The sequence below is a fragment of the Astatotilapia calliptera genome, chromosome 10, assembly GCF_964374335.1.
Source record: "Astatotilapia calliptera chromosome 10, fAstCal68.1, whole genome shotgun sequence".
Taxonomy (NCBI): domain Eukaryota; kingdom Metazoa; phylum Chordata; class Actinopteri; order Cichliformes; family Cichlidae; genus Astatotilapia; species Astatotilapia calliptera.
The window spans coordinates 8670354-8686692 of NC_137431.1; the positions used below are offsets into that span (position 1 = coordinate 8670354).

Sequence of the window (16339 nt, forward strand, 5' to 3'; positions counted from 1 at the left end):
GAGATAAACCTGTATGGGGGGTAGAAATTCAACTACATTATCTACATTGCTGAACACAATGATAAACAATTAGTTTCCTCATAGAGTATAATAAACTTATTCAGGCCTCACAGACATATTGTTATCTTTGTGGCTTGGGCTGAACAGTTCTAACAGCTTTAGTGTAATGCTTACACCTACTTTGTAAGTCCCTCAGGTAATATGACATCTCTTCATTTTATTTCCATGAGCAATATCAAGAAAACACGAGTTCATCTAGTTTCAGCATGTTGTCAACACGCAGTTGAAACTAGAACATTCCAACAAGGTAAAGTCAGATTGAACATTGTAGGGAATGACTGCAGGTCATTAAGTGATCTATCTGTTTAGAGCATCTAATTTTTTGTATTTCCTGGTTTCCAAAGTTTATTTCCAGGACTGTAATTACTGATCAGTGCCCACTTTTAGCACCCACCACTATTTAAGGTAGCACTGTAAACTAAATCAGCTTGGGCTCATGGGGCCTTGTGGGTTTCTATTTTTGGGAGTTTGGCTATAATGCAGCTCTGAGAGCCCTGATTCAAATAAAATATGTATTTGGGTCACAGCATTCTGTTAGCCCACCCCTCTGGCACTGTGTCATATGAAACCCAACTCATGATGCACCACGCCTTTGCTTTCCAACACAGAGCAGGGCATCTGGCTGATCTAGTTCTGCCTCTGAGGAATGTGTTTGTGCAAGCCTGCTGTACCTCGCCCTGCCCTTTGTTATGTGGACTATCTCAAAGTGTTCCAGGAAAAGATTGCAAGCAGGAAGTAGGTCTGGTTAACATGGAATCAACATGTTCACACCTTGGAAAAACAAGAAATCTGACTTTTATTTTAAATATAAAATGAGTACACGAGTTGCTGTGTTTGAATCAAAAGCTTAGCTTCTGTAGGTAAAAGGTTCTTTATCAATTCAAATGTGGTTCTTATCAGAGCTGCACTTTAATCAGGTTCATTGTTTTCCATGGCAGGATGACTGGAACTTTTGATTGGGAGCTCCACGTCAGCAAGTTTCACAACTAACATGTGACACCCTTTCAACCTGAACTTTACGTAAGACTTGGATAGAGACATTCTAGCATTTTCCTTCACGTGGCTTAAAAAGGTGAATCCTTACCAAATCTCACTGTAAATGTATTTATACTGATTCAATTACAGCATGGACCTGGTGAAACATACAGGTGGCTGCCACTGTGGGGCTGTGCGATTTGAAGTCTGGAATTCCCCAGACCTCCATGTTTTTCATTGCAAGTATGAACAATTAATTCAGTGATAGAAACTAGGTAGTAATTCTGGAACATAGCCTAAACGTTCAAATATCTTATTCATGCCATGTTGAAGGCATTTCAAACAACAACGTACACTTTAATCCATATGAACTGATATGTTCTCTCCAGTTGCAGCATTTGCACAAAGAAGCAAAATCATCATTTCATTGTGCCAAAAAATCGCTTCACGCTCTTACAGGTAAGGAACTTTGTTTGAAACGCATTGTTTTATTTAATATACATTACTGTGCAAAAGTCTAGAGGCACCCTTATTTTTTATGTATTGCTTCCAAAGGAGCCAGACTCTTCTATAATTTTTCAAAGTGGTCTTAACCATTAATTCTTCAGGCTTTCTGAAGGTTGTCAAAAAGCCGGAATTAATTATTCGTGAAGCCACTTATGGCTTATGAATCTATGAATCATTCAATCATAAAATAGCACCTGACTCAAGCTGTTAGCTAAAAACATGGAATATCTTGGCCTTAAAAAAAACTGAGGAAACTGTAAGGTGGAGGACAAAAGAATGACTGGCAGGCCTGTCTCCAGCAGATGAGCAGTATCTGAAAGTCATGTTCCTAAAAAACAATCCCAGACAATTTTTTCTGAAGACTATTTAAATAAATTACAGGACAGTTCGTCTGGAAGAATTCAGGCTGTGTGGAAGAATAAAGGTGGCTATACCAAATACTGACTTTCATTCAAATCTACTTTTGCCTTATATACTGTATTTCGATGTATGTTTGCACATATATTAAAATTAATTACTGCACCTAGCAAAATTAGGGTTGACCCAAGACTTCTACAATCCTGGATATTTAAAATTTACATTGAATTTTAGCATACTTTGTTTTGTTTTTTTCCATTCTTAGGGTTTGGAAAATCTGACCACGTACACATTTAACACTCATGTTGCAAAACACACCTTCTGTAAAACCTGTGGAGTTCAAAGTTTCTACACACCACGCTCCAACCCAGACGGATATGGTATGACCCTGACAACTCACCGACACACTTGGTCTCATGTGTTGTAAACAGAATTCAACACCCCGCTAATGTTTACTCCATACCAACCAACCCAGTTGTCTCTTTAATGTCATGTTTTTATGCTATTTGTAGCAAACAGAAACTGTATGTTCACAGTGGGATTTGAATGCAAATCAAATGACAACCTTCTGTTATTCATGTCTTCATCTCAATTAGGCATTGCTCCACATTGTCTGGATCCAGGTACTGTGCACAGTGTCACAGTGGAGAACTTTTGTGGGGAGAAGTGGGAAGAAAGTATGCAAGTTCACGAAACTATCAGAGACATGTCAAAACCAGAGGAAAACCAACCTACTGTCATATAAGAAACTTTATTTTTCAATCAGCATGACATCAGAAACATTCAACAGTACTTTCATTGGTCTTTAAAGTAATAAAAAAAAGTCATAACCCCTTGGAAAAGCTTAAATACTCTATATTTTAATACAGTGCTGTGACTGAGTCAATAAAAGTTTTTCTGTAACAAAAAAGGATGAGAAGTTTCTTCTATTATTAAATATTATCTAAAAAATAACAGTGTTTAAGAAAAATGCATATCACCTACTGCTGTTAACAGAGTATCAAAGACATTTGTAAACAGCTTCTAAATTCCCTGTAGTGTAAGAAATGTGGCAATCAGTGCATCAGAGCTTTTAATAGATCTTCAGGTTCTTTGGTCCCTGAGCAATGGTTTGGAATGTGTTTATGAACATGTAGCGTGAGAACGTGATGTAGAGGTAACGAAACCACAGCAGCTGAGTGCGATGGCACAGCATGGCAGCCTGAAAAAGACACAAAGTTGTTTTTAAGGGAGATAATACAACTCGCACTTCTCGCTCTACCTCTGAGAAAGAGTCCAGCCACCCTTTAGAGGATGTTCATCTCTGCAGCTCGTATCTGCGATCTCATTCTTTTGGTCAATACTGAGAGCTCGCGGTTGTAGATCAATCGATAAATCAACAGGTTTGCTCTCTTGTCACCACTACAGATGACTACAGTGCGTGGATCACAGCAGACACGCCCAATCTGCCTGTCGATCTCCCGGTCCATTCTCCCCTCAGTCACATTAACAGCAGTGTCATGTTATCTAATATAACATGAAAACATTTCCAACAGTTTCATGTTAGATAAAATGAAACTGTTGGAAATGATAACAGATAATTGACAAATGTACCTTTCCTTCAAAAACAGGGACAGTTTGAGTGTTAGTGTAGACTGTACATGATCTTATTAGAGTGTGCACTTCTCAGAGTAGAGAACATAAAGTCCTGCCAACACACAGTCTCTAGTTGGAGGCTTACTTTGGCTTGCTTGTAGGGCTTTGAGCCTATAATACAGCAGACACACGAGGGCAGAAACCAGCTGAGGGGAACATCCAGGAAGGAGATGTACTTCCTGAGAAGGCCAACGGTCACCAGGGAGAGCAAAGTGCAGTCTGGGAGAAAAGACAGAGCTGTTAATGTTTTTAAATGCTTATTTCAGAAGCATACAATTAACGAGGCCATCGTCCAGGTGCCACGCCAGCACAACGTCATTGTTTGTGATACAGTTCGTTTGAAGTGAGAATGCCTGGTACTGCTATGCTACACAAAAACACAAACTGTCAGTACTTCTTTCAGTTATTGTCTTGTGGCAGAAACACGTGAACCTTAGAGGTTTAGGAGCTTTGTTTTACAGCTGAGTGACGAGGATTAATGTCACTCTGAATTCTCATCTACTTCCCCTTTACTGTAAGACCAGTCTAACAGCTGAGGTGTAAATTCCTACTAACAAAGAACCACAGTTAATGGCATGCTGCTGGTCAAGATCATCCACTGAGCTCATGTGGGCAAAGCGGATTGACGAGCTTCTACCACAGAAACAAGTGTGTTTGTGTTTATGGTGTGGGTTCATGATTACCTGAATGTCTGTTTCTTATCACCTCTCTCCTCAAATATGTATGCTTTGATATGGCCTGTGGGCTGTAATGTTTATCAGATAAGCAAATAAGGTTGTGTAGCATGGCCCCCCACCTCACTGACCTACTTTTCCTTCTACATTCTGTTAGAAAGAATTCCCAGAATTTATCACCACAAGAACTTAGAAAAACAAAGTGAAAATTTAGTCATTTTGGAAATTCCTTTAAAAAAAAAAAAAAAAGATTCACAAAAGACATTCTAATATCTGCGGTCAACAAGTCTTCAGAAGTTTGATGGTACATTCTTATCACATTTAGAGTTTAGGTCCAATTCATTCTTCCTGCTGCCACCAACAGACCAGCGCCTTTAGTGGAGATACAATGCTCATGGGGCTTTTATGAACAGTAGAGGGCGCTGTACATTAACAAACCAGCCAGTGTACTTTGCATGGTTCTCTGCAAAAACGCAGCTGGAGAGGTGCCGTTTCTCCTGTGAAAGAACTTTGCATTTTAATATAAAGTGCTACCTAAAGCTTTCATGGTGATGAACATATTCACAAGCATACTGTACTGTAAGCAGGATAAAGTACCCCAAGAATTACTTTTACAGACGACTGTTCTGAGAGTGATCAGTGAATCTAACGCTCCTAAGCTTAGAAACCTCTTAAAAGTTCTCCCAGTGTCAAACCTACCATTGGGTACTTCTCCAGTGGAAGCGAGATGCCTGTAAGACAAAATAGTGAACATCAGTGCTGCACACAGAAAATGTCATGGAAGTGGCCACTCTGCGTGTGTGTGTGTCGAAGGATATATCAAATGCTGGGAGGTTTTTGGAAGTTTTCCTGCACTTGCATTTTTTTATGCAATGGTTATTAACACGCTGACAGAAAATGACAGCACACTGTCAAGATTTAGAGGCTGTGAAACTCGCACTCAGCCTCTCCCCCTTTTGTGTTCCAGTCAAATGGGAATTTCCAGATTCGATCTGGAGAGCACAAATCTCATTAAGGCCCACAAATGAACAGAGAGCCTTATGAGAGAAAAGAGCACGGCTCACTGCACAGACAGGTAAGTGTGGTATAGGGACTACGATGTTCTCTTCAGTGTGCAAAACACTTTTTCTTTTCTTTTTTTTGGTTTCAAACCAACAGTCTGATGCAACTTCTTGCTTGGCCGGCCTCTCCAAACCAAAGCTGCCCTCCCACCTCACCACTTCAGGGACAGGATTTACTGTTGCTCGCTGGGAGCAGAGCCGAGTGCCTCTGAGGACTCTGTTTGGATGACCTCTCAGCTATGTAACAGACCAATTCTGAAAAACATGGTGTGTGTGTGTACTTGTGGGGAAACATTTGGAACGATGGATGTTGATGTGGGTCCAAATGTTCAGCATTTTCCTGGATTGTGTTTAATGATAGCAGGGTGAATTGCTTTCTGTGTTTAAGTCACAGAGTATCCCCTCAAAATGGCATCTTAAAGTTAAGGAACTGAAGAAATAAAATAAAAAGGTTTTCCTGATGGCAAAAATCTTTAAAGTCCTTCCTGTACCTGACGGCGTTATAGATAGCTATGTGATTGGCATGGCCGCTCACGCCGCTTCCATCGAAGGTCAGCACCTGAAACAACAAAATATGTCACTGTGTGGGTGAAAAGCCGAGTCTGGGTATCTAGAAGCTGAGGCAAAGGCAGCAAGAAAGATTTTCTTAGGTTTATGTGTGTGACTGTGGAGGCTTTTTGGCAGCCGACAACTGATATTTAAAAGCCTTTTTTGTGCATGCATGCTTGCGCACCAGAGGAAACAGGTGAAAAAAAAAATCAGGTCAAAGGGAAGAGAACAAAACTCAACTAAAAGACTTGAAGTGTTTGCTCTGCTCAGGCGATATTCTACCATGACTTTGCAATCAAGCACAAGTTTAAGCAGCCAAACCAATATGTTATAAATAACGCATGATCTTTGCATCTAACTGCAAAAACACTTCAACCAAAGAAACAACATTATTCAGTTGGAAAAAAAGGAAATGGAAGTCTGTTTCCTCTGTGCTTTCCCCTGCTTATATTCATTAGAGAAAATGTTTTCTTTGCAACTGAAAGGACTCTTTAAGTTACTTTTTCACTAAAGGTGCTTTTGGCTGTGACGCGTGACAGGATGGGAGGAGACTGCCTGTTTGTTTGTCATCTTTGATAGCCAAAAAAGATCAGCAGCTAAAGCAGAATAACTCAGTCGTGCTTCTCCATTTTCTACCATGAAGACCCCCACCCCACGCCATTACTGCTGCTGTGCTTTCAGTGACTATTTTTGTTGTTGCTGAGAAAGAAATTGTCCAATTCTCAATTTACATCATTCCCATTAACTAATAGTGCGGAACTGCATTGAGTATGATAAGAATCTCTGCATACACACAGAGCACAGGCCATTTCCCCCTGGCTTCAAGGAGCCTCAAAATGCAGTCTAGTTAGGACTGAAAAGGAAGGCAGCTGACAAGGTTATTATGCAGACCACCGTGAAACTGGGATAATCAACAAGGAAGCTGCGGTGCCAAAACACATTGTACAAAGAAAACAATACAGTACATGTATTTCTAACATATAATGGCGGGGAAATTGTGCGGTGACACCGAACAGGAAATGACACAAAAGCCACTTCTTTGAAAGGCACGAACCAAACACAGAGTGGGGCGTACCATGTTGATGGAGTGAGCTCTTATGTGCTTCAGGATTTCAGAGGAGACCAATGAGACGCTCCATTCTGCTTTGGGATCATCTGGGAGTTTTCTGTAGGGCAAAAAAAAAAAAAGGAAGAAAGGGACTGCGGTTATGTATCCAGTTAGTATTAAAACAGAGTTATACAGTGTCTGCTTTGTAACCAGTTTGAACATTTAACACAGCATTTTATATATATATAAAAAAAAAAAGGGCTGTTGTAGAATGCAAACATGTGGGAGCGCTGGGAAATACAGAGGTTATGGATCTGAAGGCCCTTAGTATTGTGTATATCTGAAACGCCTGGAGGCCCTCGTTTCCACAAACATCACACTTGGCCTGCTGACTCTCTTGGCCCACTAACATGCACACTCCCTTTAGGCTATAAAACGGAAGCACTGCTTTCTATGGTTGTTCAATGTCCTAAACTCGGGAGACAGAGAAAAAAAGAAACACAATATAAACACACTCACTTGCCACTGCATTAAGTACACCTGCTCATTAACATAAATATCTCATCAACTGATCCCTCAGTGTATTTAACCTTGTAGACACGGCCAAGATGACCTGCAGAAGTTCAAACTGAGCATCAGAATGGGGAAGAAATGTGATTTTAGTTACTTTGAACGTGGCGTGGTTGTTGGTGCCAGATGGTCATAAACGGCTTATTTGTCCTGCATGAGTATCTCTACAGTTTACAAAGAATAATCAGAGAAAATATCCAGTGAGCAGTTGTCCACTGGGTGAAATTTCTTGTTGATGTCAGAGCAGAATGGCTAGAAGATTGTTTGAAGCTGCTAGGAAGGCAACAGTAACTAAAATAAGCACTCATAATAACCATAGTATGCAGATGAGCATCTCTGAATGTGCTGCATGCTGAATCTTGAAGCAGATGGGCTACAGCAGCAGAAGACCACAATAAGCGCCACCATCCCATGAGCATCGTTTAAACGTCAAAGGCCACCCGTGTTTGTTGCTGACCACGTCCATCCCTTTCTGAGTTATCCTGTTGGCTGCTTCCAGCAGGATAACTCAACATGCCACAAAGCTCATATCATGACCTTGACAATGAGTTCACTGCACTCAATGGCCTCCACAGTCACCAGATCCCAGTCAAACCTTCGGGATGTGGTGGAAGGGTAGATTTGCATCCTGGATGTACAATCGACAAATCTGCAGCACCTGTGTGATGCTGTCATTCCGATATGGACCAGAATATCTGACAAATGTTTCTAGCTCAAGGTAAACTTGTGGCATGTGCGTGTACAAAGTCAGGGAAGAAACAAAAATATTTAGAACAGCAGTTTATAGAGTGATGTTGTTTTTTCTTTCAAGGGAAACGTATAGATAGGGAGATACATCAATGCCATGACATACTGTTGTACACTTGGGCTAACATGTGGGTGGAACATGTGAGACTGCATGCATGCAAGTATGTAGAGCCAGTTGCCGACATTTCTTAAGTTAAAAACAGCAAACATTTGCCACCTGCATATTCTCCAGTATGAACATTTTTGAGTCTGTTTACAGGATGAAAGAAGGTGAAATACATACACATTGTTCTCAAATCCAATATTTAGATTTCCATGTATTGTGTAAATTTGTGTAACATTTTTTCTTATTTCATTTTAATTGTATTTGTGAAGATACAAAGTAAAAATGTACCTATTTTGAAAAACATTCCAAGAATTCCTGAATCTGGAGCTCCATAAGTTAATCACTTCTAAATTGGGCCAAGCCCCATCTCTGGTAAAATTTGCACCCAAAGCCATCCAGAACATTTGGAGATTGATAGTTTGTCTCCTTGGCAACTAGCTGCAGGCTTGTATATAGACCGTGCATGGAATGGGGGTAGGTGCGGCTGTGTGTCAGCAGCTGCGTCCCTCCCCTTCATTGCTAACAATGAGCAATGAGTGGTCAGGGTCTGCTGTAAGAGGTGGAGGATGGGGTTGGGTTGGAGGGCTGACTGTGTCATCAGAGGGAGGGACAGAGGGTTAGGGGTTCACAGATAGTTTAAAACTGTCTGTCTTCGAGTGAATGCCCCACTCTTGCACTTGGATACCAGTGACCTACATTTAATAAGAGCAGTGTGTATGGACCTGCTTTGGGCTAAAAGAGAATAAAGCCAGAGTGAGATATTCATGATGCATTATTCTCACTGCTGCATTTAATTGTTTATTACTCAAAACATTTTGAATGACTCTCGATAACTGTAGCTGTGTGAAAGCTGGAAGAGGAAGGAGGAGAGAAGAAAAAAAAAAAGAACAACAAAAGATAAAAGACACCTGACCTTTCTCAAGCAGGATGTAGGCTGAGTGTCAGCTTTGCCATGGCAACAGTGCAAAATGTCCTAAAGTAACCTCCCCAGCTCCCTTTTGCAGCTTTGCATGTGGATGTCTAATTGCTTGCAGGCATCTGTATGCAGTTGTTGAACTTTGGCCCACTAAAGGGATTCTGTGTGTGTGTGTGTGTGTGTGTGTGTGTGTGTGTGTGTGTGTGTGTGTGTGTGTGTGTGTGTGTGTGTCAGGGAGGGCTTGTTTAGTCTGGTCACATGGACCACAGGTCTATGCAACTGCCAGACTTCTGTCCACACAGTCAGATTATATGTCCTGCTGGGAATGGCTGAGATGCCACTACGCGCCAATTGTACGCCCCTAATACAATTGGCCAGTGTAATAAGGCAGTTACAACTATAGTAACAACACTAGCTTACACGTGACGTTTCATGATAATTTACAGACATGTGCGGCTGCAGGTATGGCCAATATTTACCCATATTTAACTATTTGCAGAAAAAGAACCATGATGGAATAGGTGTGTGCTATTCACCATGGAAATTATTATCTTACTGTTGTTTTGGAAGTAATTTGTGCAGAAAAAGAGGGATTTAATGTGACAAAATTCAAAATTTGTTGTTGGCTGCAAGGTTCGGTGAATGGAAAACTAACAGTGTGACTACACAGAGGCCGATCTGTGCTGCTGACAAATGAATCTTGAGTAAAAGTATAGCCAGAGGTACTGACCTCTGGCTATACTCGGGCTGGAACATCTCATCACGGTTTACTTGGCCCTGCCATGAGCTTATAAATCAGCCAGGACTATTTTTAACCACTGATCAATGTATATTTAATGCTTGTGTGTGGATGTGCTGTCTCTGCTTGCGAGTACCACTTTCCTTTCCTGAAACTTGTGCTGAGCTCTGTGTTTACATGACTACAGAGAACTACACTAATCCAATTGACAACAGACGCTATTAGTTGATTGTTTACTTCTGCGAGAAGCTTTCTGAGTACACGTGAAATATGTTAACAGGGAAGTACAATTATTGAAGTCACAAAGAAATGAGGTAAGCCAGACAGAGTGAGACTTCACTTTAGTCTGATAGATAATGTCATGAAGAAGAAGAATGGCTGAATTTGTGCAGCGAGCAGCTATAATCAAGTTCCAGGGAGCAGAAAGAGGTAATGCCGGAGCAAGTGGAGAGCCAGCAGAGCGTGCTCAGATTGAGCTTGATCACAAAGGCCCCAACATGCACCGGGGCCCCTAGATACTGTCAACACAGCTGTCCTATTCAGTGTGCACTAAAGGGAAAATCATAATGTAAAGAAGAAGGCGCATGTTATTCCTGTGATCTTGGAGAACACTGATACAGTTGTGAGTGAGTACCATCGAAATCTGACATATAAAAAACACAATTCTATGGCCTGCTTAAAAAGCAGAAAATCCAACAGGGCCCACCCAATCTTAAATCTTCACTCTAATCAAAGTACAAGAGAGAGTGATGTATTTCCTTAAAAAAATGTAATTCAAATATACATAAACAACAGAGGCCGTAGGTTAAAAATTGCTAAAGCTACCCAGTCACATGCAAAGTGTTACTCACCTGCCACTGGGGCACAAACTTCAAAAGAAGAGCAGTAAATTTAGGTCAGAGCAATGAGTAATATCACAAAATCACCACCAAATATAACTACAGCTCACCTACAGTACCGTTGTGGCCCACCAGGAGGCCCCACTTTGGCGACAGTGGGAAGGAAAAACTCCCTTTTAACAGGAAGAAACCTCCGGAAGAACCGGGCTCAGAGGAGGGGCAGCCATCTGCTGTGACCAGTGGGGGTTATTATGTACAGTCAGCACATTATTTAGTGTTAGTTAGTTAGTGGTTGCATTACAAAAGGAGCCACATCGAACAAAAACCCAACAAAAACTCTGTGGCTCTAAACATCAGCTATTTTCCCCAATGACTAAAGCATATGGGATCAATGTTTCACAGCTGGAGGGACCAAAAACAGAAGAATTGTAATATTTCTTTATATCCTTTGGATCTTTCCCAATCCTCTCCAATATAACACAGCAACTTTGTGAAAAAGGCTCAAAAATTACTGAGAGGCTGAGCCCAAGTATGCATACTTTTATGACACACTGATGTACAAAAGAATTCACTTATTAAAACCTGCCCAAAATAATCAACCAATTAAATAAATCATTCTGCTCACTTCCCCCCTTACGTCCTTGTTTGGAGGGGATCAGGTGCTTAATATCAGCTATCAGTATCACTCCCTGTACCCATCTGACAAACCACATAATGATCGCCAAACATCGCCAAACAATTTTATTTTAGTGAGATTTACAATGACATATATGCGTTCACATGAGTATCCAATATTTATGAATATTAGAAACACACCTCAGTATAAAAAATAGATTATAAAATTAGGCAAACGTGAACATTATAAGCTTAATGCGGCTAAAAGATGTGCACAAATAGACGCACACTGATTCTCCTATTCAAATCGTAGAAAAATGCCTCTAAATCTGATGGCTACATAGCCCTATCCCTGCTGAGATTATGCCTAAAAGACAGCACTGCCTGTGTAATTGAGCACTGTTTGACTATTGTGTGTTAGATTTCAAACTTTGAACTTGAACAGAGGGGGTTAAGAGCAAAAAGCCAAAGACTGGCTAGCTGTGTACAGACACACTAAGGGAAAAACATTTTGGAATGACCTACATTAGCAGTGCTTAGAGCGTGGCCAAAATGTATCCCACAGTCCTTGGCAGTTGCCTTCAGTAGACATGGACAAGAGGAGGAGGGGTGGGATAGATCGAGAGAGCACGAGAGAGGCTGACTGTCAGAGAGTGGAACTCAGGCTCTTAAAGTGCTGATTAGGTGTGTGTTTTGGGCAAACAACAAAATACAAAGAAAGGGAAAATGGGCCACACTCCAGTTCAGCAGAAGTGCAGAGAGCCCTAAGATCAAAGTTCAGCTATATTTTGTGTGCACAAGATGATAAAATGGGAAGTGTGTGCATGTGAGTTAAAAAAAAAGCACACACACACACACACACACACACACACACACACACACACACACACACACACACACACACACACACACACACACACAATACTCTCCAGGGCAGACAACCTGGGCAGTCTGGCAGCTTATAACTGAGTTCCAGGTTAGTGCAGAGTTCATACAGCTCTCCTGGTGAGCCAACATGGAGACACTCACATGTAGGCAGCCCTGATGTTCTTAGAAACCACAACATTTTCAAGAAAAGCTGCACAGTTGATCCACAGGAGAGGGGAAAACAATACTCTTTACCATTACCTTTTCTGTGTAACTTGACCTTCTATTGTGCTTTTAGCTGTAGCATAACCTGTTCTGTGTTTCTGCAACAAAACTGGAATGCACGGGCATCTTTCTTTCCGCAAGAAAATTGTTGTGCCACCAAAGAGTGACACAGTTCTCTTTAACCCCTGCCTCCCCGAGACACACACTTTTATAGATTTTCCAGTAGAACTAGCATTACTAAAAGGATCACCTCGTACACATCACTAAACCTTTAATTGACATAAATGTCAAGTTTTGAACACAATACTGAAGAATAAAGGGCTTTATTTAGGTCGCGTCCCATTTTATATAATTTAATTCCGTATTCAGGAGAAAAATATCATCATGCAACTAACATGATAAAACTTCCAACAAATACTTTCAGCTCCGGTACAGACATCCCAGTCTGCCCAGTTATTTTTTCCCAGGGATCGCTAACTAATCCTTTGTGACTGCTTAAACAGGCTGATTGATTGCTCCGGGTGTACAAACAGGCAAATGTTCTTCTAAAGACTTTCAAAAGTAACGAAATAGATACTTTAATGATAATTTGTTCTATAAATACTTGACTCTTTCAAAGATGCACATTTAAATAGATCTGTATATACAAGCTGTAAATGGATAAAAGGATCAATAGACTGATTCCGTGATGGAATTTTTAAGGTCTTTAAAGAGCCTTTTGTCCCACAGGGCTGACCCATCGCTGCCTCCAGAGCCTACTCATATATTTCCCCTGTGACACAAAGGTAATATATCAGGTCAGGCTACATCGGAGCTGTCACAGTGAGAATGGGAGGGTTGTGATTTGTGGTCAACTCTCTTATTTGTTCTTATAGACACTGGTTGGCAGGGAGGGGGTGATGAGCTCCAGCAGGAACACATGCTGAGACCTGACTCCTTAATTGAGGGCAGCATACATCAATGGACAACGCACACATCTGTATATTTAGTGGCACAAACTCCCTGATTGTGAAAGGCAAAAAACAGAATGACTCTTATTTTTATGTTGCATGCTTGGGGTAGATGGCTTCTTACTTGTGGTTTATGATGATGATTCTGGACGCTGGTATCCCCAACACGGCACAGCTGTTCAGAAGTTCTTTTTTACGCTGAGCTCCTTGATTGTAGTAGTTTCCTGCGTAACATGTAGAGGTCACATTAGATGTTAGATATGGTATTATCGCAGTAGATTATGTATAATTAGCAGTTTTTATAGTTTTAAATATGGGGGTGGCGTACAGATGGCCTCTGGAACAGGACTGGGGTTTCCCAAAGAGAACTCTGAACAACAGCCATGTTTCTTGTTCTTGTACCACTTATTGGGAAGCTTTGATTGCACTTCTGGTACCTGACAACTTGTTTTTAACTTAAGCAGTGCTTGTCACAAAGGATGTAAGCTTAAGGTAGGTACTAAAATCATTCAAAATTCAAAAACAAAACAGAAGAAGAAGAAGAAGTAAAATAAAAAGGACATAGACAACAGTGCAATGACATACAAAAAATGAACATAGTTCACAACATAAGGGAAGGTATGAAGGTACATCGATTATGTTCTCTTTCAGTTCTTATACTTTTTTTATATTTCAAACCAAATTGCAAAAAATTGGAAATGCTGTCTGAAATGTGAATAAAAACAGAATGCAATGATTTGCAAATCTCCTAAACCCATATTTTCTTCACTATAGAAGACAGGTAATATATTATATGTTTAAATAGAGGGATTTTACTATTTTATGAAAAATATCAGCTCATTTTGAATTCGATGGCAGTAACATGTAAGAAAAAAGTTGGAAGGGGGCAACATAGGGGTAAAAATGTAAGAAGTTCTACAAAAACTAATGGAGAAACAAACTGCAATTAATTAGGTTAACTGGCAAGAAGGAATGATTGTGGTTGGGTATAATAAGAAATATTAAAGAGGGAGTTTCTCTGAAGTAAAGATGAGCAGAACTTCCATTGTCTGCAAAACTATGTTTTCAAATTGTGAAACAATTTCAGAATAATGTTGGTCATCATAAAATTATGAACACTTTAAATATGTCATCATCTACAGTACATAAGATCATTAAAAGATTCAGAGAATATGGAGAAATCTTTGTGAGCAAAAGTCAGCACAGGATGCTTGACCCTGAGACAGCGTTGCTTTAAAAACAGGCACGGTTTTGTTATGAAATCACTGCATTTGATCAGAAACACTTCCCAAAACCCTTGTCTGTGAACACAGCTCACTGTGCCATCAACAAATGCAGGTTAAAGCTCTAACATACAAAAAAGAAGCCATATCTGAATGTTGTCCAGAAACGCAGCTGTCTTCTCTGGACCAAAGCTGATTTAAAATGGACTAAGGAAACTTGGAAGGTTACTGTGATTACTGCTTGTTGTTAAAAGAAAAAGAGGGGATGGTGTATAGTAATAAACATTGCCCTGTCCCACTTTTATTGAGAAGTCTTACTGCTGTCATATTCAAAGTGATTTTTTTAAGTGCATATTTTCTCAGCTTAAACATCTGATATGTTTTCTATGTTCTATTATGCGTAAAATATGGTTTTGAGCTTAGCAAATCACTGAATTGTGTTCTAACTTTTTACACAGCATTTTAACTTTTTAGGAATTGGTGTTGTACTCCTGAAAGATGCATGAGCACTTGGTACTCTTGTGGTGTAATAACTGCTGGAAAATTAAGGAGCTCCTGTATGTCTGCAGAGCATTGCATGCACTCAAACGGGATGGATAAATCATTAAATGTGCTTGAAGTTACGGTTTGTTCACTCATTTCTCCTCTGCCTGGATCTGCTCTGTGTGCATACATTTATGTTGGATTTGAGGTGTGGTGACAAATAAGAACAGGGAGCAGAGGAGAAAAGCTAGTGTGACCCTAACTGACAGTAAAACAAACAAACAAACAAACAAACAAACAAACAAACAAACAAACAAACAAACAAACAAAAAGTGGGTACAAGTCTTTAATTGGTCTATATATAAATATATGGTTCTATCCGATTAGCAGGTAGGACCACTTTTCATTTTAATTTTCTGTATCTTTATATTGGTTTTTTTCTTGAGTATGCAAATATGAGTGTGCTGTCACCGTACCTTCAGACAAACAGAGCAAATGTACGGTGGCATTTAATTCAATGAGTCGTATGATCGTTGGCGCGAAGAACATACACTCGTCATCCGGATGCGCAGTTACGACCAGAGCTCTGATATCCTCGCCGTTTGTTTCTCTGCTTGATGGAGCATTCAATGCACGCTTCAACGACTTCACCAAAGTCCGCCGATGTCGAAAAAAAATGCATTTTATCAAAGCCAAATAGGACAAAATTATGATGACAGCCAAGTACAAAGTCATTATTTTGACCGTTACCGCATAAAATCCGTGTAAAAACAAAAGCCTGAAGTGTAAATGGTTCCATGTGTAACCCCCCCCAAAACAACACCCCTCGCGCAGTCTTTTAACTGTTACTAACGTTAGGCATTTATTAATTAACGCAGCAACTGGAAGTATAACTCAATTCAACAAGCATGGGTTCACATGTTTATTCCCACGATTGCCATATTTTTGTACTAATTGCAGTCTCGGTGACTTTTATTTTCGTTTCACTTTAAATAGATATATAATGAGAACGCAAGACAGAATAATTTTCTGTCTTGTCTGAATAAATATAAGAAGGAACACGTTTATATCGTTGTATAAATCGAGAGAAATAATCGTTTCTGAAAAGTGAAATAAAGAAAAAAAACACTGAGAACATTACCGTGTTTGAGGGGAAGATTTAGTTGTCACACCATTACATTGTCCTTGCAGAT

General features: G+C 40.1%; 1 protein-coding gene and 1 non-coding gene across 3 annotated transcripts; one reads left to right on the top strand and one right to left on the bottom strand.

The window, feature by feature from the left end:
- The first annotated feature begins 768 nt into the window (after positions 1 to 768).
- On the top strand, positions 769 to 2519 carry LOC113031250 (uncharacterized). Of its 2 annotated transcripts, XR_013911876.1 has the most exons (7): positions 769 to 916; positions 999 to 1080; positions 1186 to 1274; positions 1425 to 1494; positions 1924 to 1966; positions 2165 to 2279; positions 2496 to 2519. It is a non-coding gene; the product is annotated as an uncharacterized LOC113031250 (transcript). The 2 variants fall into 2 exon arrangements; XR_013911877.1 differs by lacking the exons at positions 769 to 916; positions 999 to 1080 and having other exon boundaries at positions 1208 to 1278.
- Positions 2520 to 2631: 112 nt separating this feature from the next.
- pigl (phosphatidylinositol glycan anchor biosynthesis, class L) lies at positions 2632 to 15948 on the bottom strand. Its single transcript, XM_026183279.2, has 7 exons — positions 15623 to 15948; positions 13565 to 13664; positions 6894 to 6984; positions 5761 to 5828; positions 4908 to 4939; positions 3620 to 3753; positions 2632 to 3100 (listed from the first exon to the last, which is right to left on the bottom strand). The coding sequence occupies exons 1-7, from the start codon at positions 15879 to 15881 to the stop codon at positions 2972 to 2974; spliced, it is 813 nt and encodes a 270-aa protein (XP_026039064.1). The 5' UTR covers positions 15882 to 15948; the 3' UTR covers positions 2632 to 2971.
- Between the last annotated feature and the right edge of the window lie 391 nt (positions 15949 to 16339).

What these genes read in the sequence shown, in the direction of transcription:
- pigl (XM_026183279.2), bottom strand. Translation starts at nt 15,881, where the DNA reads ATGACTTTGTACTTGGCTGTCATCATAATTTTGTCCTATTTGGCTTTG. An exon ending in TTTGCTCTGTTTGTCTGAAG is followed by an intron (nt 13,665 to 15,622) that starts GTACGGTGACAG and finishes CATGTTACGCAG; the next exon opens with GAAACTACTACAATCAAGGA. An exon ending in AGCCCTACAAGCAAGCCAAA is followed by an intron (nt 3,101 to 3,619) that starts GTAAGCCTCCAA and finishes TGTCTTTTTCAG; the next exon opens with GCTGCCATGCTGTGCCATCG.